This window comes from Miniopterus schreibersii (assembly GCF_964146895.1).
Source record: "Miniopterus schreibersii genome assembly, chromosome: 7".
Lineage (NCBI taxonomy): Eukaryota > Metazoa > Chordata > Mammalia > Chiroptera > Miniopteridae > Miniopterus > Miniopterus schreibersii.
The window spans coordinates 19,819,216-19,845,273 of NC_138108.1; the positions used below are offsets into that span (position 1 = coordinate 19,819,216).

At 47.0% G+C, this 26,058-nt stretch overlaps 1 protein-coding gene across 2 annotated transcripts in view; it reads right to left on the reverse strand.

Moving 5' to 3' along the window:
* Nucleotides 1–8,715: 8,715 nt before the first annotated feature.
* The window catches only part of NRP2 (neuropilin 2), a 113,022-nt gene continuing 95,679 nt past the window's right edge, over nucleotides 8,716–26,058 (reverse strand). For both annotated transcript variants that reach the window (XM_081142238.1, XM_081142237.1), the window contains exons 16-17: nucleotides 14,115–14,165; nucleotides 8,716–12,028 (exon numbers count right to left, since the gene is read on the reverse strand). In XM_081142238.1, the coding sequence (XP_080998364.1) occupies nucleotides 11,724–12,028; nucleotides 14,115–14,165 (356 nt within the window). In that variant the 3' untranslated portion in view covers nucleotides 8,716–11,723. The remainder of the gene's footprint in view (nucleotides 12,029–14,114; nucleotides 14,166–26,058) is intronic.

The window sequence follows — 26,058 nt, forward strand, 5'->3', positions numbered from 1 at the left end:
TTATGGAGCCCCCATTCCCCGCGAGGTTAGTGCCGGGGCTTGTGCGTGAGCACATGTCCTGCCTGTCACCCCTCCCCTGGCCATGGCTTGGGTTTGAGGACATGGATGCGGATCATTGGGTCAGATTGACTCGTTCCGGTGTAAATAGATGGCAACTATGACGGCAGCCCTCCAACGGAGCCAAGAGACGCTGGCAGCCGAAGGCACGTGGCTGCCACCCGGCCTTGGGCAGCCCCGCACTGGCCGGTGCCCTCACCGGCGCGGTCCCGCAGCGCAGGCACAGAGTGAACGGCGGGCAGGTGGGGGGACGTCTCCGCCCTGTTTCGTGGCTGCCTCTGCTGCTCACCAGGCGGAGAGGCCGCAAACCACCCGCTGGCTTACTGCTCCTTCTTTCAATCAAGCCGTGCCCCTGGCACCTGAAAGGAAGATTAACTAGATGCTAAAAGTGCACTTTTGGAATCCGATCCACTGCCAGGGAAAGCGTCCAGGTGCCCAGAGACTCCACCGGGAGACAACAGGGCTACGATTCCAATTAAACACCATATTGAGTAGTTTGGTCTCAGTACACTCTGTTTGTTTAGTTTATTTGACTGTTTGATAAGAGAAGTGCTGGGGTGGCAAAAAAATTAATTAAAATAAGAAAGAACAATCTTAGGAGAGAAAAGGGAAAAAAGAACGTTAAGAAGCCATAGTTGGCTTCTCCCTACACCTGCCAGCAATTAATTAATCACTAATCCATTTATTATTTCCAACTTAGGAATCTGTGTCCCCTGGACAAAAAAATAAGATTCCTATTTTTCAGATGTCTAATTAAAACATGCTGAAAGACAGTCTCTAAAATGGGTCTGGCCAGTGCTAATCACATCGACGATAGGGCTGGGAGCTGCTGGAGGGCGATCGGGGGCTTTCTGGAAATGGAGAAATGTTTTCTCATCAAAATGCTAAGCCTTTGAGGCCCGTTTTCCTCACAGTTCACCACAGTGGGCAAGGACAGGACGAGACCTGTGACAATGATCTCTTCTGTTTTCCTGCGGTGGGTGGGAGGGTGGGAGGCGGATTCCCACGGCAGCGGTCCTGGGCTGCTGGTTGGAATACATAAAACAGCGTTACTGAGACGTGATTCACATACTCTACAGTTCACCCTGGGTTTTATATGTATATATATTTCAACCTGGATTATATTTTAAGCTGCTGCAGTCAACTGAGGAAAGGCTGTACCTCCGCTGGGCTGAGGGCGGATGGATGGAGCTCTATGACGAGTTCTGTGCCTGTCCATCCGCGGCCGTGGCCACCGCCTGGTCCACCCCAGAGCCGGCGGCCCGCACAGCTGGGTCTCCCTGTTTTCCTATTACCTGTTCGCCCTTCTCCACTCTAGCAGCTGAGAATCTTTACCCAAAGTGATTTACAGCTGTGCGTGTGAGGACGGGTCTGACACTGATTGAGTCCCTTATCTCGCTCTGTGTTCTCCCTGCTGACAGCCTCCCCCCACGTATCAATCAGTGTATCAGCTCCCCACTCCCGGGTGAGCCAGGGGCCGTCAGGGACACATTCAGACTGTCACCTTCATCTGAACTGCCACCTTGCCCGTCGCAGCTTAAAGGGTGGTTTTAAGGTGTCCAGGGGAGAGGAGATCATACACCATTCCCAGCCAACCTGCCATGGCCTGGGGATGATTCCATATGTTTTGAACAAATTTGGGGAATGTGGTCTAAAAGGGAGCACAGGGGACATTAACTTGCATCAGCTGCTCAACGCATGGTGGTGGTGACAGCCTCACCTGGCAATCTCCTTCCCTTCAATAAAAATCAACCTGATATACTCTGCACAGGGGCTGCTAAGCTCTGTGAGTTTCCAAGGCCAATGCTTGAGAAGAAGGTAAGTGAGGAATGTACAACAGAGAGGAGACATAAAGATGCCAAGTGAACACAGGAATGGGGGTGGCGGAGGGGCAGCCCCTGAAGACTTCACGGGGGATAAAAACACCGGGGCTGGGAGCAGGAATAGAACAGCCATCTAAGCCCGGCTTTTGAATCGGCCCCAAATGCAGTGACATTTTCTTTCTTGGCTGCTTTGAAAAAAGAAAGGAGAAAATGTAGACTCTGACATTAAAGACGGATGGGGCTTAGACAAATTGAAGAGTTTTGAAGGTTTTCCCAGTGCTGGGAAGGCTGAGGGCATGTCTCCACGGTGTGCTTCTGGGAGAGGCACACTTTCTCTTCCCTGAGCCCAGAGAAAGCTGCATAATGAAATGGCAGCTCTCAGCCCAGCCGGCTGCAGGGAGGTTTCATATTGAACACTGTTGGCTTCGATTGAGCTGGGGTTTGCTCATCCACTTTAGGCTGACATTTGCAACAGGAAGTCGACCAGGGCCTCTCGGCGGTGAGAGGCTGGGCCCAGGGGTGAGGCCAAAGTACTGAGCTTTCTAGTTTCCAGGGGCAGGCACCTGTGGAGAGGCCCCTCCAGGCAGAGTCCTCTTGTCCTGGGCCTCAATGTGCATTTGACTTTAAAAGCAGATTCGCTGGCGGGCCCCTCTGCACTGAATGGCAGCTTGAAGGAGCAGAAATCCCATTAAGGAAGAACTATTGACCCATCTGTCTGTGTACTGTTGACTCTCTGCTAACCTTCCATTTGTGGCCTGTGATTCTTTAATGTGGGAAGTAGTAATTGGAGAAGAGAGATTATAAAGAGGGATGAGACAATGACTGCATGTGACACTGAATAGCAAGGACTTGAAGGCCACTTTATCTATACCATCCTCCTGGTCCCTGCAGAATGAGACTTTCTGTCCCCATCCCCCAGAACTTGTCGGTCCAGAGCAGCTCCAAATCTAGTGTGTGCTACTCATCCTAGACATTCCACAGTCTCCCGCACAGGTTCTATGCTGGCACCTCCTACATTCTACGTATGTCTATGTCTATGTCTGTCTATGTCTATGTCTATGTCTATGTCTATGTCTATGTCTATGTCTATGTCTATGTCTATGTCTATGTCTATGTCTATGTCTAGTCTATGTCATCTATGTCTATGTCAGGAAAGGTTAGAAGCCCAAGGTTAACCTGGGGACCAACAGGCACCAGGGCCACGCACATCTACAGGGAAACACACGCACCCAGGATGGAAATCAAATGACAGAGACAGCTAAAAAACACTAGCCCTGTTTTAGTGCCAGAGGTAGGCACCAGACTATAGGGACCATAGCTGGTGCTGGCTGGGCAGAAAGGATTTTATGTAGCGTGCAGGTCAAATCTGCTTCCATTGGTGCTGGCTGCCACAGTGACCCTTTTTTTGATTAGTATAGCTGAATTAACTTCTCCTGCCTTTGGGCTTTGCTCCCACCATGCAACACAAATTGAAATACTGGGGTGGCAGGCGGTGGCGGCGGGGGCGGCGTTGGGGAGGGGACCGCAGGGACCTTCCATCTTGTTAATGTAACACTTCCTTCTGTGATGGGAGCTGAGCGCGCCTGTAATGAATTTCTCCTCTGGTAATCATTCACCAGCGCATTGTGACCCGAGTGTTTTTGCTGTGCTACTCATTTCCAGACTTTCGCAGTGACTTGTCAGCACCTAGTAAAAATGAATTGGACACGACCCATCTCTTCACGCGATGCCCTCCCCAGCTGCCTTCTGTCTCTGCTGAGAGAGGGAGTAGGTGGGACCACCTGGGACGGCAGCCGGACTCCTCGGCTGTGGCCCGGCTCCAGGCCCATCGTGCAGGCGGGTAGCTCGGGGCGCCGGGTCTGTGGGCGCTCCTGTTACACTGAAGCCATATCCTCTGGTCCAAATGGCTCCAGAGTGGCCTTTGCCTTTTGCACCTGTTGTTTCTTGCTGTACAGTGAGCTTCACAGGCAGTTTCTTTCATCGAGAAGACATGGGTGCAAATGGGGGTACAATTAGGCATCTGGGCCCACCATGGGTTCTTACCAACTCTGGTGTGAAGATGCATTGATGGCGGGGGACGAGGCTATCGTCTGAGTCATACGCACGAGTGTCGCCATCTGCAACTGTAATTCTAGCCACGTGGTCAATTGTAAGAAGGGGTTTATAACCAGCTTTTACTGCATTTGTGGATCGTGATGATTAAACAACAGATGGGAAACCCAACCAAGATTTCTAATCTCTACCTCTTCACTGATGGAGTGAGCGAGGGCTGAGGGAGTCACGTCGTGGTCTCTGTCTAGGGTTGAGTCTATAATTAGGGCAGGCACCCCCCCTGATTTTCTTCGTCTGTTTTGCACATGCATTCTTATCAGACCATGGGCACTGATTTTTGGTTTTAAAAGGATGGTCCCTGAATCCTGGGAAGGTTCCAGGAAGCCCATGATGAAGAGGAAGCCCCTCATTCAGGGTTGCCAGATAAAATACAGGATACTCAGCTAAATTTAAATTTCAGATAAACAATAAACAAACTTTAAGTTGAGGTATGTCCTAAAGTATTACAAGGGACTTTTTTTTTTTTAAAGACAAGATGCTTTAAAAAATTATTTTTTTCTATTAAAATGCTTTTTAAATTTTTGATAAAATATACATAACATTAAATTTACCATTTTAACCATTTTTAAGCATATAATTCAGTGGAATTTTCATTCACAATGTTGTGCAACCATCACCACTATCAATGTCCAGAATTTTGTCATCCTCCCCAATTCCATGCCTATTAAATAACAGCTCCCTATTCTTACTCCCCCCAGCCCTTGGTAACCACTACTCTGCTTTCTGTCTCTTTGAATTTGCCTGTTCTAGGTATCTCATATTAGTGGACTCATATAATACGCGTTCTTTTATGTCTGGCTTAGTCCCTGTACATAATATTTTCAAATTTCATCTCTGATTTAACATGTATCAGAATGTCATTCCTTTTTAAGGCTGAATAATATTCCATTGTATGTACATATTCACATTGTATATCCATTCCTCTGTGGATGGACATTTGGACTGTTTCCACTTTTTGGCTAATGTGAATAATGCTGCTATGAACGTTGATGTGCAAGTATCTGTTTGATTCCCTGCTTTCAATTGTTTTAGGTACATAAACCTAAAAGTGAAATTGCTGAATCAATGGTAATTCTATGTTTAACATTCTGAGGAACCGCCACTCTTTTCCACAGTGGCTGCATGGGATATTTTTATTTGTTAATTCTGGCAACCCTCCAACTTTTCAATAGCATTTTGATCTGAACATATTTGACCTCAATTATTCTATATCATTTATCATAAAATTATCATTTTACACAGAAACATGTAATGCCCACCTCCATGTTGGAACTTGTGGGCATAAATTCTCAGTTCAGACTCTAGGAAACTTCCGCATTTTCCACTATAGTGAAGCACAGGTAGTGATTAGGAAGAACTAAAACACATCTTTTAGTCTGTTAAACCGGGCAGCTTGATGCCGGTCAGAAGAGAGAATTTAGACAAGCCATTCATTCGTTCATTCAACAAACATTTATTGCGCTTGCCCAGTAAGTGCCAGGTATGAGTTGGGGGTACCCATACAATGGTGAATGAGATGCTTCTCCTTACCCCCCAGTTCTGCTCCAGCCAGGTTTCCTCCTACCTCCAGTCTTCGCAGATGCTGCCCTGTGTATCCAACACGCTCTCTCTCCTGCCTGCCCCAGTCACCCAACTCACCCTAAGATTTCAGCTCCCATTGGGCATGATGCTCAAGGGTGGCTTCCCCAACCTTCTCCCACACTCACAGCTCTCTACACTTCACTTTATAGCGCCTGCCGTGATGGTTACGATAGACATGTATGGTTATTTGACTCAACAATGTCTCTCTCTCTCTCTAAATTGTAAGCTCCCTGAAGGCAGGGACAAGTTCTGTTATGTTTATTGTCTCCTACTACCTAGCAAGGCATATAGTAGACATTTAATATAAAATATGTCGATTATATGAATGAGTGCATGCATAAATTCTTCCCTCAAGAACTAGTGGGAGATAGACAAGTAGGCACTTTAATATCTATGTAAATAGCTGCAAGTGAAGGGCTCTGGGAAAAAGAGCAATTCTGCTGAGAGAGCTTGGACTTGAGCCAGCTCCCCAATAGAATGGAGCCCAAAGATGTGCTCCCGGCTTCCCTGCAGAAGGAAGACTGAGAGAACCTAGGAATGGGGGTGTCCGCAGAGCTTTATCCTCACTGTGTACAACACAGATTCCGACAACCACACAGAACCACTCCATCGGCCGGGCTGCCAGAGCTCAGGCTCAAAATTAATTTAGCCCAAATGCCCACTTTAGAGATGGGAAAGCCGAGATGTGCATGACCTTCCCAAGGTCACAGAACTAGAGGCAGAGCTGAGAGCTCGGGTCTCCCAAGCTCAGTGACCAGCATTCTCCCCCCTCCTCAGCATGTCTGTCCAAGTTCAAGGGCAGAGGAGCACTGGTGGGTTTCAACAGCCTCTAAAGCTTTCTCTGTACTCCCACAAAATTTAAAAATAATTGGCTGGGAATAAAAATGTAACTGCTCAAGAAGAGGTGAGATGAGGGGGTTGGGAGAAAAAAAAAGGGGAAGAAAGCAAACAAGTCCAGAAAGGCCGCCTGCCACAGGCCCGGCTCCGGAGCCCAGCCCCGCCGGGGGTTCTGTGAGAGGCTTGGCGGCGCAGCGGCACCCGCGGGCGTGCAGGAAGCTGCGCTCAGGTCCCAGCAGAGGCAGTCAGGGCTTCAGGATGGAGATTTATTAGCGGAGCTGTGCTCCAAGCCGCAGCAACCTGGCTCTGCCGGCGATTCTGAGAGGCCCGGGGTGGGCGGAGAGGGGTGGGTGGGGTGGGGAGGCTCTAGAGGTTGAATTGGGGTAGAGGAGGGTTCATACCTTACCACAGCTCTCTGGGCCTGCTGTTTTGGCGAGGAGCTCAGAATGGAGCACCCCAAACCCTCAGGCCCCAAGTCCTTGGCCCCGGGCTTTACGTCTTTGCTGGTGAAGAGCTGTGCTGGATGCCTCTGTGTGCACAAGGGCCTGACTGGCCCTCAGGTCAGGGTTTTGCACCCCGTGTGGGCCTGCTCAGGCCGGATCCTCTGTGGAGAGAGGGGCCCCCGCTAACTTGGGACCTCCGGGCAGGAGGAGTGTTGAGGAAAGGCTCAGACCACTTTCACAAGGTGGGCACGAGCCCTCAGCTGAAGGGCTTTCTCTTAGAGGCCTTGAACAGCGTGCCCACACACACAGTTGTCCTATGGGTTTTCTTGTATGCAGGGGAGAAAAGAAACAGGTGTCATTCTCTGCAGAGGCTGCAGCAATAACTTGGCTCAGGGTTCCCTTGGTGGTCTCCCCCCAGGGGTTCAGGGAGAGCATAGAAGATCTCTTCTTCCAGGATCTCCTTTCAAGGTCACAGAGAAAATGGACTGAGGACCGGCTTTGGTTGGTGGGGAGCAGTCATAGAGGCTTGGGAACCCTGAGAGGTGGGAATTCAGGGACAAGTATGCCTCTGCCTCAGTCCTTAGGCTTCTTAGGACCCTCCTCGTTTTGCAGATGGGAACAGGCCTTAAAGTCACTGTAATGCCCAGGGGGATAGAAGGAAGCTTTGAGAACCTTCCTATAGGTGGGATTTCATATTTTGGTCATCACCCCTCATCTCACACCCCAGGGGAAATATTTTCCCCAGGAGTCTTATTTGGCTCAGCCTGGGGTTAGAGCCTGAAGCTTGGGAGAACTGGAACACAGTCATCTTTCCACTTCCTCAGGCTCCCCTCCCAGGCTCTACCACCGGCAGCCTTGCAGGGCAAAGGCACGCCAGCATCCAGATGGGTCCTGTTTCCCTCAAGGATGGGCCTGTTCCAACTTCATTTCACTGCCTCTCCTGAGCATTGCATAAACATTTCCAGAAGGACACAGATAAGGGGAGAGAAAAAAAAAAGATCTTATGTAAACACTAGATGGCTAGAGACCAGGAGATATTATTAGTTTACTAGGGCTTTAAAAATACCCAAAAGCTCAACTAACGGAAAGTAGGATTTGCTTTTCATTTTAACCTCTGTTATTGTTGCTAGGGTCAGGAATACAACAGAAGCGGGCATCTCAGGAGACCCGTGATATTATAAAGATTGCAGCGAGGGCAAAGAGGGAAGCTGCAGAAATCTGATTGGTGATCTTACCGGCCAGTGAAGAATGGGGATGGGAAGTGTGGGAGCTGTACTTTCCATAAATTAAGGAAGGCCAAAGAGTGATGCGGATTAGGTAGCACCTTCTCCCTGTGCCTTAAAAGGTCTTACCTGGCTCCTAGACTCTTCTGGATTCCCTGCTCCCTGCTCTTAGTGAATGGCTCTGTGTTCCCAGGAACACAACAGACCCTTTCCCACAGCAGCATCTCTATAGGCTGTTCCTTCAATGTGGAAAGCTTTTCCTGGGCACTTTTCTTAGCTGACTTCTCATCTCTCCTGGGTTTAGCTTAAATATCACCTGCACAAAGAGGCCTTCCCTGATCCACTGTTTAGAGGTGTGTTTCTGGGATCAGTCTTGGAAATCAACCAGGCAAGACTTTGAGTTAAAATAGCCCTACTGGCCAGATAGCCCATTACCCTTCTCCATCACAATTTCATTTTATAAAAAGCCAGCCAGACAATCAACTTATTAATCCCACATGAAAGTGTTGAGAGACATTGTCCAAGTTCGGCTGAGAGTGAGGGGTTTTCAGGATATAGGACATTCAGGAAAGTCTTGGGCAACGGGGATGACTTGGTCACCTCAAGTCTCATCTCCAATAAAAAAAAAAAGCCACAATATATCTCTGGTATAATGTTTATTTAAATAGTAATCTTAAAAAGGCTTTATACAAATCATATAAACACAGTTTGACATTGTTGTTTGTTTAATTTTTACATTGAAGAATCACAGTAAAAGCTCTCAAGTTCCCGTGATCTGGCTCAGCCAGCGAATGGTCGAATACCTTTAACTGCACACCCCGGAAAAGTTAACCTTCTGGGTGATGGTTTAACTTTTCCCCTCGTTTCCTTGCCATTCATGCTCATTCCTTGGACCCTCACCCCTGTTAACTCCTCATTCCCACCTAAGAGAGAAAGCAACCCTGTGGCCCTGTTGACCGTCTAGTCTGGGAGAGCGTGGAGGTAATGTGTCATTCAGTACAAGGCAAAAAAGGAGATCAATACTGTGAGTTGGGTTTCCCAAAGGGAACGGCTTAAGGAGATGGGTGAGCCAGCCTACCTGTGGATGGAGACAACAAATGCACCAGAGTGCCTCTTGGCCAAGTTATAATCGGGCCCGCTGTCTTTCTGTCTCACCAGAGACCAGCCTCCAGCGTTGGTGAGGTATCTACATGCAGCCCAGGAAGCCTGCTTTCGTTCAGCATTCAGGGCCACCTGAGGCTTCACATCAGCCCACAGAGAACATGAATACAGAGGGGTGCAGGTTGAATTGAACATAACTTAGAGGTGAGCTGCAGGCTGGAGACAGGGCCAGTCTTTGGGGAGCTGTAACATGGCCCACTGGGCATGAGACGGCCAGACCCCCAGAGAAGGTGTCTGAACTTTTCTTGTGCAGGCTACTTCTGGATATCCCCAGGACCTGCTAGCTTCCTGAAGATGGAGCTACACGGGAAGGAGAAGAGGAGGGGAGGCTAATAAAACACTTGCTTCTGCTGTACCCCCAGCTCAGGGGGTGCCTAAAGCTAAGCCCTTGGGCTTGACAGCTTTTCTTCTCACCTCTAACTACCACTGTGCCAACGAGTGCCGAGATCAGCAGTTAACTCAGGCCCTAGGTCAAAGTCAAAGTCACAACAACACCACTGAGTCCCACGTGACCATTCACATACACAGTAGATACAGAGAACTCAAAGGTGGCAAAGACACACACATATGAATAAATAGCTGTCGGTAGGAATCTCCCTCTCTGCATACAAAACACGATGACATTACCATTTGAACTAGCATTTCCATAAGTTAACATTGAAAGGAAGCTGCCAGTCCCATTTACCCTTCCCCTTTCACCTGGGTATGAGACAAGTGAAATTGTGGGTGGCCATAGCAGCAAAAATGGTCGGACAGTTTACCACTGATATGCAATAGGCTGAGCACACTGGTTGGGTTTCGAATGTATTTCCAGCACACAGGCAATCCTTAGGCATTACTACAACATCAGATTTGAATCTTTGATGTGGACAATATTATCCTTCACTCAGTTTCAATCTATTCCTGATGCCTCCCTTTCTGGAGCAGTTGAGAGTCATCTAGGGCTATGACTGCCACTTGGGCAGCAGGGCTCATTCCATTAGTGGGATCAGTGGCAATGGGGGGGAACTGGGAGTGGAGCCACTGGGGTTAGGGAGGGAGAAATGCCTTAACTTGTATGATATTCACTGATTTTGACGTAGAGGGAAAATACATTTTTCTTCACTCTTTCAAGGCACTTAATAAAAAACACATACATCGGGGTGTGTGTGAGTGTGTGTGTGTATGTGTGAGAACATGGTCTCTCTGGGGTTCAAGCAGCGTTGTCAGCGTTTTGGTTCACAGTGCTCGCAGACTTCTGGTTAGACATCCATACACCCTAGCTCTGACTCTCCTGAAAGGCTGAGGTGATGGCCGTGACCCCAAGGAGAAATCAGTGCTTACTATTGGAGGGACTAGCTCATCAAGATTCCCTGTACAGTCTGCTCAGCCTTCGCCATCACATGATCACAGAGGTTGGACCTCTCTCTCCCTCTCCACTGCTCTCCTTTCCATCCAGTGGTCACCGGTTACATGGCACCAACAGAGAAAATGTACTAACAGCCTGTGTTTCCCCACCCCATCTTTGAGAATATCAAACAAGACTATTTCCTGGGGCTTAGAGACAAATGTGCGTGTGTGTGCATGTGTGTATGTGTGCGTGTACGTGTGCGTGCGTGTGTGTCTGTACATGTCTTAGAAGAACAAGGGGAGGGAAAAGAAAAAGCAGAACCACCACCAGGGGCCCCACGAAGTAGCCTCACAGCCATAAATTCTGGTCTGAATGGCTCCTAGTCATATAGCAGGTTAAGGCCGGTCCACTTCTAACACGGAGGTGCTTCCACGGGTTTTGACGTGTGAAGTTTCCTTTCTGGTTTGTTTTAAATCGCGTGTAAGAAAGAGCTGTTCGTGCTGACCCTAAAATGGCAATTTTCCCCTGGATAAACAAAGTTAAAGGCAACAATATCCTACTTTAATGCTAGGACTGGCGATGGCAGCTTACAGGGTCCGCTGGCAGAGCTTACACCGCAGCAAATCCGCAAGTCCCGAGAGGGTCAGAGGACGGGATGAGCTGGATGGCTATTTTTTTTAAACTTTTAGTTTTTTCCCCCCCCTAAAGATGGAAAGTCTAAAAAGACCCTTTGCTTTTCAAGTGTTGACTGGAAAGAGAAAGCATAGAATAGTGATCACCGCTCTGCTTCTATACTAGAAAAGTCATTCTCTTCTGCCTCTTTGAGTTGCTCACAGACCAAAGAAACAAAACATAATAATAATAATAATAATAATAACAAACTTACAAACAAAATAGAACTGTGACCCCAAAGAGATGAGCTCCGGTCTTTGTCCCAGCAATGACTCGGCCCCCGCGGTGCTGTGTGGGTGGTGACCCCCCCGCGGCTGCACCTCCCCTCCTCCCTCCACTTGCCTGTCTGTCCTGGCCACGCCTCCGGTATTCTGGATCGGTTTGATCGAGATTATGGCATTCAGTTTCCCAAGGAAAAAATCTGCAATCTCCACTAGCTCCTCTTGCTGGAATGAAACGTCAGGTGTGATTCGGGCGCAATCCGTCACGCCTCGGAGCAGCACTTCTGGTGGTTCATCTTGACCTTGTGCTTGAGGCCGTCGTAGAGCTCGAAGTTGTAGTTCTCCAGCGTGGTGCAGCTGCGGGAGCTCAGGCCCGAGTAGGAGCAGGTGCAGTAGAGCAGGAGCCCCGCACACGTGGCTCCCAGGAGGACGCCCAGCGAGCTCATGGCGATGATGGTGATGAGGATGGGGTCCAGCGTGTAGAGCCAGCTCTTCTCTTTGTCGGCCGAAGGGGCACTGGACCCCGAGGTCGAGGAAGAAGAGTTGTTCCAGTCCACTTCATACTCATCTATGACATAAAGCACACGACAGGTTGCAGGCAAGGCTTCGTTCAGGGCGTAAGACCTGAGCGTCCCCAGCCCAGTTCAGGGGTCCTCAGAGCCAAGGCAGGAAGCCGGAGCTTGTGCTGCTTGGCTTCAAGGCCCAGCCCCGCCGTATCTTAGCTGTTAACTTTGGGCAACAAGTTATTTAACCTCTCTTTGCCTCAGTTGTCCCCTCTGAAAAATGGGGACATTAATAAAGTCTACCTCACCTGGTTGCTAGGAGAATTAAATATAAAGTGCTTGGCATCCAGCACATAGTGAGTATATCTAAGTTTTTGTGATTTAAATAATTTAACTCATGTTAGGAGAACACGTATTCTAACAGAACTTTCAGGGCGCCTTTGGACCTCCTGGGATGGCCCTGGGTCTGAGCACCCTTCTTCCTTTGTTTCTTCCTCCCTTCCTCCCAACTGCTTCAAGTTAAAGCAAAGGACAGGCTGAGACTGTTCTCACATGAAGAGTTTCTCAGTTCAGCATTTCTGCCCATCCAAGCAGCAGGGTTTTTTTTTTTGAGCCACCAGACCTCACTTGACACACATCTTACCTTACTAAGGGGTTGAATTATGTCCCTTCCCCAGATTCCTGTGTTGAAGTCTTAAACCCCAGTACCTCAGAATGTGGCCTTTTTTGGAGATAGGAGCTTTAAAGAGCTAATCAAGTTAAAATAGGGTGGGCTCTAATTCAGTGTGACTGGTGTTCTTATAAAAAGGGGAAACTTGGAGACAGTCACAGATGGCAGAATGCCCTGTGGATACAGAGATGGTCATCTGCAGGCCAAAGAGACAGGCTTGTAACAGTTTCCCTCACAACCCTCAGAAGGAACCAACCCTGCTGACACCTTGATCTTGGGCTATTCCATTCTCCAGAATGATGGGAAGTGAATTTCTGTTGTTTAAACCACCCAGTCTGTGGTACTCTGGTAGGCAGCCCTAGCAAACGAATGTCTTCTATATTGTGGCCAAGGCATGAGCACACCCATGGCTCATTCTGTGGCATTTCCTAAAAATCCCATGAAGAAAACAGGGTGAAATGTATATTTTTTAACATATGAGGGAACTGAGGTTTTAAGGAGTTAGGTGACTAGGAAACTCGCAAGCAGTTGTGCTGGGACTGGGAACCGGGCGTCCCGCGTCCTCCTGCCTCTCTCCTTCTCCCCCCCGCACAGTGCTCTGCTGCTTGATCCACTGCAGCCTCTCTGCAGAGGCCAGGGAGCAGCTTTGCCCATAAAAGGAGCGTTAGACTGGGTTTTGCAGGGAGAGCCTGTGTTCGGTTAACAAGGTACTGTTTGGATTAGTCACTGTTTCTATAACTACACTTGAAGTGTTTGATTAAGGTTGGGTTAAGAGCAGTTGCTCTATAAACTGCTCTTCTTAAACGCATCAATCTTGGGCTAAAAGCTGTTCTTTGAGGGGAACCTTAGTGATCTCTCTCAGAGATCAACTCTGGTACTTGGAGAAGCCCGGAGAGACCTGTGCTGCTCTGTCAAGGGAAGAAATTACATCTGCATGTTTGCTCAGTGGTCCTCCAGTCAGGACTCTTGCTTCAGCCTCGTGAAGTATGTGTGTTTGAAGTGGGAAAATAGAGCTTGAAATAAATATGAAAACACGGGATGGGCAGTGTGAAAAAGAAACATAAATCTTGCCGTGAACCCCAACTTGGAGTCTGGGATAGTGTGAGAAGGGTTCCTACAAGCCAGGGAACTGGGAACCACAGCAGGCCTGGGAGAATATTCATGTTTACGCTCATTCGCTCAGGCCCTTTTTGGAAGGAGGTTAATGGGTTCAAGCAGTGACTCGTGTAGAGGAGCCTGGCCCTCACTTCTAAAGGGTTTACCCGGATTCGAAGTCCATCAGTGGTGAAAATTGCCTGAAGTAGGGGACCTGTTTCAGATTAAGCAGAGGGAACTCGATAAACTTTCTAAACTCTAAACTTGACCTTCACAGAGCAATCTGTGGTTTCTGGCGCTCTAACACCCTGGGCATTATTTTTGTTGACGTCTTTATAACCAAACTTGAATTTCATGATTATCTGCTAAATCACAGCAATACTCACCATCAATTTCATCTTCAGACCCCTCTCTCTCATGTGTTTCTGGGATGTCCACTGTAAAGAAAAAGACCGCAAACGAATCAAGTTATAGCAAGTTCTATCTCCATGGCTACAAGGCAGAGATGCAACCTTTCTAAGAATGACTCCCTGGGATGGTGGGCAGCCCAAGCATCCCATCTGCTTCTAGATCACTTAACAGGCACATTACTGGAGCTTTTCCCTTCAAATAATCTGTCTTTACTTCCAGTAACCAGAAGAACAGGAATAATAAGAAAGGTCTTTAGTGCCAAGTAAATTTTCACTTGTGTCTTTATAATGATTGTCATTCATGACGAATATAGGTCTGAGTTTTGTCTAAGGCAACTTCACCAACATCGCATGCCCATCCTCAGTTGCCACTACTGTGATATTCATTTAGTGCAACATGCTGCCCCTCCTTATATGATGCGCCTAAGTGGACCCAAAGTCCAAGAGTCTTTGTCCTCTGGATTTCAAATAAATGTATGGTAATTTAAAGACGTCACGTTTCATTGTTATATATTTTAATGTAGACGTAGAATTGGAAAGGATGTCATAATGCCTATTCACCTTCACAGATCTGTGTTAATATCTCTCATCTTTCCTTCCCGTCTATTTTTTCAGTTGGCTTTCTTCAATTTAGAGTAGATCAACCATGGGCATCCAATCTGACTAGCCCATGCTTGAAAACAGCTAAGTTAATTTACTCTGAATTTTCTCCAGTGTTATCACTATCTGTTTCTTTTTTTATGGTAATATTTTGGGGATGGGGCATAATACAGGTTTCTCTATTCACTAAGCTTTCCATCTTATAGAAATCAGAGCCAATAAAAACTACTTGTCCAAAATGAAAAAAAAAAAATCCCACACATTAAAAAAGAAGAGCAGGGTCTTATCGTTTCTTCCAATCTCACGAGTTAATTATCGTGTCCTGGCTGTCAGCAAAATGGCACCAAGTGAATGTATGAGAACCTTTGAGAGTTTTATTCAACCAAAAGTCAAGTGGACAACCTTGAAGCCAGCACTGTACATTGATATCCAAGAATCAAGGCTTAAAACAAAACCCAAATCCCAAACAGCCAAAGTATCAAACAAAAGGAAAAAAAGAACTTCAGACCAGCCTGGACTTCTCCCTCATCAGCACAACATCTCAGGGAAGATCTATTTGACCATGACCCAAACTGAGGGTCGATCCATCAGCCACACATAAAATTCAGTCTTTTCCTGGAGGCAGTGGTTGTAATCATGTTAGAAGCCTTCTTCATTCATGGCCAAAGTGCTAAAGAACACTCTCATCCTCTTGGTCGCTTGGAAAGGATGCCAAAATCATGTGCCAAGACCCTACTTGAAAGGATCAACACCATGTGGCACCAATCTTCCGTAAATGCAGCCTGCTCCTGGCATGTTTATAGCACAGCAACTGGCACCTGCAGGCCACGCTGGCTTCCCCACCTCAGTGCCCATCCCCTGCATTATTCTCCAGGCTCCTACAAGGCCGACTGTTTCCTTGGAAAGAAGACGTGAGCATGAATCAACAAGAGGCAGGTGGTGTCTGTCATGGGGATCAAATCAAACTTGTGAAAGTCAACCCAGAGTTTTTTTTAACCTTATGAAAAAAAACAAACGTGGAAAAAGGAAGAAAGCCATCACATTTCCAACAATTAATTGTTTTAATGGGATGTTCATAGGTCTTAACACCTTCATGGTCAAAAGACTCAGAACACTGGGTGAGACTATGAATTGGCCTAGAACAAAAATTGTGGGGCTCCTGCCAGTGAGTTTTGGGCCAAATCCTGTTCTTGCTTTTAGGTATTTGGTCTCTGCTAAGGATGTGACGAGTTCTTGGAGGCTAGACTGCCATCTTGCTCCATCTCATACTCTCAGGGAAGAACTCTTAGGACACTATTGATGATGGGCTGGAAAGGGGTGGGCATGGCATGAATCTTAGGGAAAAAAAGATAAAAGGGTGGTGATGACTATGAGAAAGAACATTTTGTTCCAGGAGATCACAGCCTCTTGTCTCTGGAGGCAGGGGACTGGATGAGATGCCTTCCTAAGAATTGGTCCATTTCTAAGAAATTGGACCAATGGAATTGATCCATGAAATTGATTGCCTCGATGTGGCTGCTATTTCTGCACCTGGAGAATGAAAGACTACTGAAGGAGAGGAACACATTAGAAGCTTGACTTGGTTTTTGACTGCTCCCAGAGTTTGGGTGAGTGGGAAGGGGTTGGAAAAAGGATAAGTTAATCAACATTTTCAAAAGCACATCTGTTCACCAAGCCTTAAAGAAAGAATGGCACACTGGGGAAAACCCAAATAAAGGGAACATTTCTACAAAGGCAATTTAATTTGATAGCACTTTTCTCTACTCCCTTGCCAATATTCTTGATATCTGTGTTTGATTAAGAGCTTTCTTTTTCAAAATCCTCTTTGCCCTTCATGGGCCATCTTCCTTTTCTGTTGAGCTTGGTAGGTAAACCTCAGCCTATTTGCTCAGGATGCTGGCAGGAAAGAGTGTGGTTCTTCCACCTGGTTTCTGTAGTTCTAACGCAAAGAAAAGGCAAGGGTTCGGAGGAGGGAGAAGTCATGAGCTAGGAACTCAAGGAAGAGAGTGGAGGCAGCACCTCCCTGGGAAGGAAAAATGATAGCCACAGGGTGGGGACCCAGCTTGGGAAGTGAGGCAGAGAGCAAAAAAGTGTGGAGACCAGGGACTTGGAGTTTCGTTTTATATTTTATTTATTTATTTATTAATTAAAATATATCTTTATTGATTTCAGAGAGAGGAAGGGAGAGGGAGAGAGAGAGACAGAAACATCAATGATGAGAGAGTTGTCATTGATCGGCTGCCTCTTGCACACCCCTGACTGAGGATCGAGCCCGCAACTTGGGCATATGCCCTGACCGGGAATCGAACCATGATCTCTTGGGTCCTAGGTCGACGCTCAACCTCTGAAGCCATGCCCAGCTAGGCTTATTTTTTATTTTTTAATGAGGAAAAACTTGGAGAGAACCTGCCAGGACTGTTTTAGTGGGTGGCTGTAGTTGTGAGTGTGAGATGGATGAGGAGGATTGGGATGGGCCCCGGCCTTAGGAGAACACAGATCAGGAATGGATCTTACCACGCACCTGACTTCCACTTTCAACCTTTCTGCTCACATGACCTTGTTTCCTTTTGGGCCCCTGTATGGGTTCAGTCTCAGGCCAGTCTGACCACAAAGCCTGAAAGCTCACTCTCAGTACTGCATTAGGGCCAGAGGAGAGCCCTCCTCCCCTAGGATGCACTCAACTTCTCTGGGTATGGGCAGGACACTACAAATGCCACCACATTATTATTCCCCCAGTCTGAAAGAAAGGAAGGTCTGCCTTGCCTTGGATCTTAGTTGGCCAGATACACACATTCCAGCTGTTTGCCTGCATCAATGGCTCACTACTTTGATGGGAACTAATGAAGACCTCTCATGAACATGAAGATGTGGTGATCTAAAATTTAGGGCTTCACATTTTCCATGATAAGCATTAATCATAGAGGGAAGGCTGATTTAAGTTGTTCTTCATTAACCCACTAACCAACTAATCAACCAACCATCACTTATTAAGAGGGTGCCCAGGAACCATACTGAGGACTTTGGGAAATGAAGATGGATGGGACTAGGTGTCTATAATCAAGGCCCTTAAGTGTGGTTGGGAAGCAGAGACTCCCCCAAGCCAAAATAGCGTATGAGAAAGTGGGGCATCGTGGAGCAGACTTCAAGTGCTGCGGGAGCCAAGGGCAGGGACTGGGCAAGTGAGGCCGGACCACGGTCAGGGAAAAACCCTGGGAGTGAGGAGGAAGATGCTTCGGGATTAAGCTACAAAGTGGGGGTTGGGGGTTCTAAGAATGGTTTCAAACATGGCACCAGGAGTTTTTACTCATCCACTGATTTCTTGGTTTTGGGCTCAAATTCACTTTTATCAGATCCACTGAAGAATTCGAAGAGATTGCCTTGCCTTGCCACAAATGTCCCACCCTGTACTTCCCTACCTGAGAGGCAGGGCTCTGTGCCCCTCCCTTCACCAGCTGCCTCAGCCCAGCACAGCGAGAGGGCGAAGGGCTCATGAGTGACCCGAAGGGAGTTTAGTAGAGTTGGAGCAATCAAGTGAGCAGAGTAGTCTACTTAAAAAAACAAAAACCCAATTCAACAAAACATGGTCATTTTCATATTGACCGTGAACCTCAGACTGGAAGTACTCTTGCATCCCCAGGAGTCCCTTCCCTTAGCGTCATCTAGAGGTGGGTTAGGTACACAGTGATGAGCTATTCAAGGCCTCATCTATCTCCCACTATTCTGATTTTTCAGCGCAAGTTATTGAAACATCCACTGGACTGTTCCAGGAACTCCCTCCCCCGTGGAAGAGTCAAATAGTCTCCAGTGTCCTCATCAGTAGATCGCAATACTGTGGCAGGAAGGGTGAACAGCCACACCTAGTTAAGAACCGAACCTAGTCTAAGAGATGTTTTCCCCCAAGGGGTCTGGAACACTGCCTGGTGGTGTAAGACCACACATGCTACGCAGGGGAAACACCCCAGACACTCCAACCTGCACCGGGAAATTCCCAGCTGAGCAAGGTTTAGGTCTCAAACCAGAGTGCTTTCTCTCTCTCACAGTCCTTTCTTCTCTCTCTCTCTCTCTTGCCACACACACACACACACACACACACACACTTTATTTATTTTATTTTCTTCCTTTTTTTCCCTCTCTTAAATTAAGATCCTTTGGGGTTCATTTCTTACTCTGTTATAGAAAAACTGTGACCTTCACTTTCACCACCTCTGTTCTGCTGTGGTCTACTGTGAGTGTACAGGCGTTGACATTGCTCCGTGTACTTTCTGTATTGTAAAGGGAGCTTCACAGGGTTGCTAGGAGAGCTAGAAGTCTGTCCCAAGCCACTGGCTACTTTTAGATAAATAATTGAAGACAGTCCGTCTCTGGGTCACTTGCACACAGATCATTTCAGGACACCGACATACACTGGTTCTCTAGAAGAGTCCCTTCCAAGCCAAATCTGAGCAGTGGATTAAGAGGCTTGGTTAAAGCTGAGGACAGGCTTGCCATCCGGGATGTATAGCAGAGATACCCGAAGGGCTATCCACTCTGTACCTGGAGGAGCACCAGACTAGGAGCACTGTCTGGGAGCAGTCTGCCCACTTCTTGCCTGAGTTCTGCTACTGCCCCAGGTGTGAGAGCCTGGACAAGGCATTGACATCCCTCAGTCTCTGTCTGCTCCTCTGTAAAGTAACCACTGATCTCCCCTGCTCTAGAACTCTACCGTCTTTACGGGCAGAAATAATAAAACTACGGGGGCCCTTCTGATGAAGGCTCGCTGGTGGAAGCAGACAAGGTGACTTCTACAGAAAAGGGTTCCATGGCTGCACACTGCTCACTGCCCCAGTTTTCACCCCAGGTCTGTCCTCTCCTGGAAGAGGGTGCTCCCTGAAGGCATCCATCTTAAGGTGTGTGTGGAAAGAGAAGACCATGCTAAGGACAGATAAATGGGAGCCATGAGGTTCTATGTTTGCGATACTTGCTCTTTAGGCTTAGGAACCAGTCCTGCCAACTGGCAATCCAGAAACTGACGAAGTGAGTTAAGTGTGCCTCAAGTTTCAAGCCTGCACCTTAACTGAGACAGGGCTCAGAAAATGTCGTGGGAAGCCAGCCTTAACACCTCCACTTAACCCACCAAACTGCAAGCAGCCTGTCAAGCAAGGATTGAAGAGGCTCTTCCACACAGAAAATCATTCATTTTCGCAGGTACCAGGTATCATTGCTTCTATGCTAAAGAGGAGGAAATTGAGAAAGGAGAGTAGAAAAATGCAAGAAATCATTGAACAAATCAGCAGTGGAACTGAGAGCAAGCCACACTTTTAATATCTTATTATGGGTCTATGACTTGTTTGGGATAAGCCCTTGGCTACTTAGAGCTCTTGCTGAATTTGATCCCAAGCTCCCGAGCCCCCTGAGCCAGCTAAACGGCTGGACTATTTGGATGAGAGTAGCCTTCAGAAAATTCTCTCAGCCATTCTGTTTTGATCCTGGCAGGACATACAACACTCGGACCAAAATAAATGAGAAATAATGAAGGACCAAGAGATATTTCTTGGCCCTTCGAAGTGTTTTAGTATTGGCCTAAGGTCCTCCCCTCCCCACTACACGCAATTTCCCTAACTTGGTTTGCTCGTCCACAGTTGCTATAAGAAGCCAAAAGTTCAGATGTTAACCTAAACCTTGCCAAAACTCCTCCACAGTCAGGCTATTTGAGAGCCATTCACCTCTTGCCGGGTTTGGCTTGAGTTTAGAAACACCACCAGAAGCTCCTTCATCATGGGTTATTATCTCTTAGGCTGTAGCCAAATCTATGGAAAGTCATGGAAAAGGAGTAGTTTTTGGAGTTTTCAAATGGTTTCAAGCTGGAAAGGAAAAGGGGGCTTGGTCTGAGATATTGGAAGAGTCTGAACTTGAATTTAGTCATATTTTTTTATTATTTTTAGTTGAATAACTAGAAGGAAACACTAAAAAGGATTGGAAATAGCAATTGCAATGAGAAGGCTGTGAAATGACCTAATAATACTTTCAAGTGTGGAGGTGGATGAGCAGTGGAGGCCGGAATGGCTCCACTGAGCCCCAGCAATGGAGTGGAAATAAAAAATACGCAGCCAGAGAAATGGTTAGCGATAAAGATGGGCTTCATGACTGTGCAGGCTGGAAAAAACCAGCAATGCAGATGGAGGACCATTCTGGAACCTCTTCTCTACTCTAGGTCTTTGAAAAATCAGACATATTCTCCATCACTGTTAGTAGATGTGTCAAAAAGGCTTTGGTGGAGGGAGGGCAGAGAAAGTGTAAGGAAGTCAGAGGACAGGAACAGGGGCCACCAAGAGAGAGGGCGGAGGCTGAAGATGACCACCTGGAACAAAGGCAGGGGCTGGAGACAGGTCCTCCTTGGAGAAAGAGGGACAATGGCCCTCTCAGGGGTTGTGGAGCAGATGGTGGTTATGGTGTGGGCCCAGGGCTTCTCGTGAACACTATTACTGAGCTCACACTCTTGGTCTGCATTTGGCTAAGGCTGATGAGGCACCCCCAGGTCTCCTTTGATGCCCCCATGTCACCCCCCATCTAGGTCTTAATAACTGTCTTCCTACCTCAGTACCAGCTGTCAGAACTGCCCTAGAGAAGCAATGGGGAAGCCTACACGGGTCCCTGAGGTCTTTTCCTCAGTTCCTTGGTGGCAGCAGGGAATCACTGAGGGACAAAACGTTTCTTTGACAGACTGTATTAAAATAAAGTCCCAAACCAGCAGGCTGGCTGAGAACAGGACTCTGGTCAAGGCCACCTCTGGCTCAAAGCTCTCTCAGCACTCCCATCATTACTGGAGCCAGCTGCTCTCTAACAAGGTACAGAGAACTCTAGTCCAGCCATCCTGTTAATAAGTCCTGCTGCCAGAGAGAAATTGTTGTGGTCAAAGGCCAAGACATGGCACACTGTCATTCCAGTTCTGGATCAGAGCCTTTGCTTTCGGGGATGCTAGTTAATGATATTAAAAGGGTTCAATTCTACACAATTACACACAGAAGGCAAAACAAAGCTTGTGTATGTGGCGACATGTCTCTAGCTCATTCACACCTAGAGCTGATGCTGCTCTTTTTCCTGAGCCACCCAGAGTTATCTACCCATGCCCCATGTCAGAGAGTTAGCAGGCCTGGATTTTTGGCAGGTCACAGAAAGCCCACAAAGCTCACATATGGCCGGAGAAGCTATCCATTATGCGCAAAGTTGCATTTTCATGACCCCTTTGTTTTAGTGCCTGGTAGAAATAGAGTAGTGCTCTTGGAAAAAATGGTGTTTCAAACTAACAGGTGCCCTGTTTTCTCTTCCATATGCTGCTCCTTTCTGGAGCCCTTTGGGCTGGTAGCTTTGCCTGCACGTATACACCTCCCGCTGGAAAGTGGCCTTGTTGCCTGCTGCCTTTCCTTGGGTCACACTAGCCCTGAACCTCCTCAGAAGGAAGCTGGACACTGCCTTTCAGCCCAAGGGTTGGAGAATCTCAGCTGGCATGTAGACCTACTTGTGCTGCTGGAACATTTTAGTCTGCAGCACAATACTGAGCACTGACCTTAAAGAATGGTTCTTACATGAATTTTTTAGTAGAAAACATAAATAAATAACAGCAAGGCACAGCACAGTCACTCTTTGAGGAAACCAAGTGGAACTCATTAATCATGGAGAACAGGGCTCTGCCTGCCGAACCGGGGACAGAATTAACTCCTGGGCCATAGCTGCCACGGCTCTGGTGGGCCACGATGTACAGCCAGGCACACATTCTCCACATATTAGAAGTTTTTTTTTAAAAAAAGAGCCCCTGGGATTAAAATTCCCTTTGGCTAACACTATCCAAAGCCTTTTTTTGCAAGCACTCTCCCCACTTTAGAGAAAAGGAGATGGTCACAGAGATGATGTGGCTTGTGCAAATGAGACAGGGGATGTCCTCCAGGATGTCCACGACTTTGTTGTCCTCTCAAATGGAGACAGGTTCATTTAAAAGGAAAACCTCAGCCATTTGAAGCATGTATTAAAATGAAAACAGGCACACCATCTGACCCAGACGTTCTATTGAAGACAAACATGTGTACAAGGAGGTGACTTCAAGGCTGTTCATTGCAGTATTGTTTATAATAGTAAAAAAAGAAAACCAGACACAGCCTGAATGCTCACCAGTAGGGGGCACTTAATAAACTACAGTACTTCAAATGAGATGGAATCCAGTACAACAGCTAAAGGGTGGGGTAACTCTGTCCATGGGTACTGATGTATCCTGCAGGCTTTGTCCAATGAAAAGAAGCAAGTTGTCCAACAAAGAGAGCAAGCGCTATGATACCCACTTATGCAGAACAAAACCAAACCCAACCAAACCAAACCACAGAATTGGACATGAACATATATGTCTGTAAAGGTATAAAAGGCGGCCTAGAAATATATACCTCCAGCTATCTCTCATGCTTACTTTCTCTGGGGAGGCGAGTGGGACTGGTTAACAATAAAATGGACTTCTGCTTTTTCTGTATTATTTGTACTTTTTGAGGATGTAGTGATGTATAACTTGTAAAAAAAGAAAAGAAGAGAAACCAGTCAGTTACTATCCTAAAAATTCCCCCAACAACATCCTTCATGATCAGTAACCATTCTGGTTATAAGCCGCCAAAAAAAGGTGTTTCCCACTCAACACCCAGCCCTGTCACCAGCAAGTCTGTTGCTGCCTCTTCAAATGGCTATTCCTATTTCTTGATCCAATGCCTGTGGGACTTTAGTTTTTTTGAACTCTTAAAGGTCAGTGACCAAAGAAAGTCCAAGAATAATTACTTTACCCAGAAAAGAGGAGAATGATTTTGGGTTTCCTGCCTACCCACTGGCAGTGGGGCAAGAATGGTTTCTTCTGGTTTGTCTGAGGCCACTGTGCCATTCTATGCTAAATGGGGTTCTGCTCTTTGGCGATTCCCCAAACCTTACATCTCTTCAGCACTTAGGTTTGGGGCCAAACACAACTCCTCTATACAGTTAGTAAAAATGTGCTCTGGCCAAGGCCTGCGGCCTGACGCCTTCTGAGGGTGCAGGTTTCTGATTATATCTAACCTCTAGACATACTCCAGTGCGCCCGATTTATGTCAGGCTTAATTAATTCCTGCACTCTTCCTAGCTTTTAATTTATTTATAGAAGGCGATGCATCTCCCCGCTGATTGTAACGCCATCACTGGCGTTCCCCTTGCCCCTCCGTTTTCTCCAGTTGGGTTTCGTGTTTTCTTTGGGCCAGCACTGAAGTGGATGAAAGGCAGGCTACAGCCGTGAGAAGCCCAGTGATGTGCACAATTAGAGAGAGAAAACAAGCCTCACGGACAGATCTGCAGACTGGCTCAGATGAGTAGCCCACAAGGTAGACAAATTAGAACTTAAAAATGAAGCTCTTTCCATCAACAATTACCGAAAGGCCACAGTTTTTGTGCAAAACAACTGAAGAGTCAGTGTGTGGGGGGTTACAGTAAACACGAGGCACAGCAGATTGGCTGGGCTTCGGTTACTTGGGCTAGGAGGGCAGTGCCTTGCTTCAGCAGCAAGATCGCACATTTAAACCATCGTAAAGGGCCAGGTAGGAGCCCAAACAGACCACACTGGGCCTTGACATCTGGTATTTATGATCCATGGAAACACAATTTCTGTAACATTTATGCTTGAGTTCTGTCTGAACTACCACACTGATAACAGTGCCGTGTCTGACGCCTAAGATTGGAGTCCTAACAGTCTTCGCCCTTTTGGGGCAGAGAAAGTACTTCTAGAATAAGCCTTGGGGCTAGAACCAAGGCAGGAAGAGCAATGATGAAATTCTCAAAACTGGTTCCAAAAGTAGGAATGCTAACGAAGCATACACAGTGGCTAATTTAATTTCATCTGGCAAATTTGTTCCCAGGCCAGCTCAGGAAAATGTTGACTGAGCCTGGGTCTTCGCCTGAAAGATGTGCTTTTGAGATGCTTTCATTTCACCCTTTACTAATGGGAACAAATGGCTTTAAGGAGAGCCAAATGTTATTTAGATAAAATGGGTAATTATGCTTGTCATTAGAGGAACAAACAGGGCTCTCGTCATGGACAGTCTCCTCTACTCCCCTGCACAGGACAGACAGTGACATCTATGGAGCCATCTGTACAGACAGAGCTTCCTCTAAGATCTGAAAACCAGAAGCCTGTTTCCTTTTAGCGCCACTGGGAGAGGTTTTATAGCTGTAAAAACATTTTTTCCTGGACCTAGGTTTAGAGAGGGAAAAAAGGAGGACTCTGGTGGAAATTGGGCCTCTGGGATATGTCCCTTTTAAGACCTTTAATCATGGTTCTCAGAGCCCTGAGGACGGCCCCTGGTTGATGGAATGCTCCCCGAATAGGGGGTGGTGGAAAATCCGTCCACAGTCTCTTCTTGACCACATTCTAGAAACATTGAACAGCTGGGAGGTTGTAGTTCCTAGATTTTTTTTCTCTCCTAATCCCCCTATGATAGAAATATTTTATATAACTAATCATTAACAACCCAAAGAAGCAAACCAAAGAAAAATACCTGTCAACAAGACCTCATTTTTGGAGTAAGTGTCCCCAAGCCCCTCTCCTCAAAGTCTTTATGGAATGTTCTTTTCATAGACTCTTCCACCCTGGTAGTTCAGTAATCACATCATGATCTTCATTACTTGCTCCAAAATGAAGTCTGGAATATCTCTGAGCCTCGAACACGCTACAAGTTTCTGTTTTGTCTGTGAGAGGGCTCATAAATTGGAGATCCACCTTCCTCTGGAAGTAATAATTAGGTAGGCGAGGGCTGAGACATTGCCTCTCTTCCAGAGGAAGTTATCTGTCTCCATTGAGCCCAGTACATGATTCGGCTTCACCGGTCCCATTCCCCTCTGGGGCTCTTTGAAAGAAGAGTCCACGCCCAGCTGGTGTGGCTCAGCAGTTGAGCATCAACCTATGAACCAGGAGGTCACGGCTTGATTCCCAGTCAGGGCACATGCCCGGGTTGCGGGCTTGAGCCCCAGTAGGGAGCGTGCAGGAGGCAGCCGATCAACGACTCTCTCATCACTGACGTTTCTCTCTCTCTCCCTCTTCCTTCCTCTCTCTGAAATCAATAAAAACATATTTAAGGGGAAAAAAAAGGAAGAGTCCAGTCTCCAGGGGTTTGCCATCAAGAGACATTTTGTGGAAATCACATCAAACAATTTAGCACTTAGCAACTTTTGCAAAATCCCACACCAATCACAAAAGTTGGCTCAGTTGCACAAATTGGATAACACTCCTGACAAGCAGTAATAAAAATAAAAGAAAGAAGAGCTGGCATTCAGCCTCAAGGAGAAAACCCAC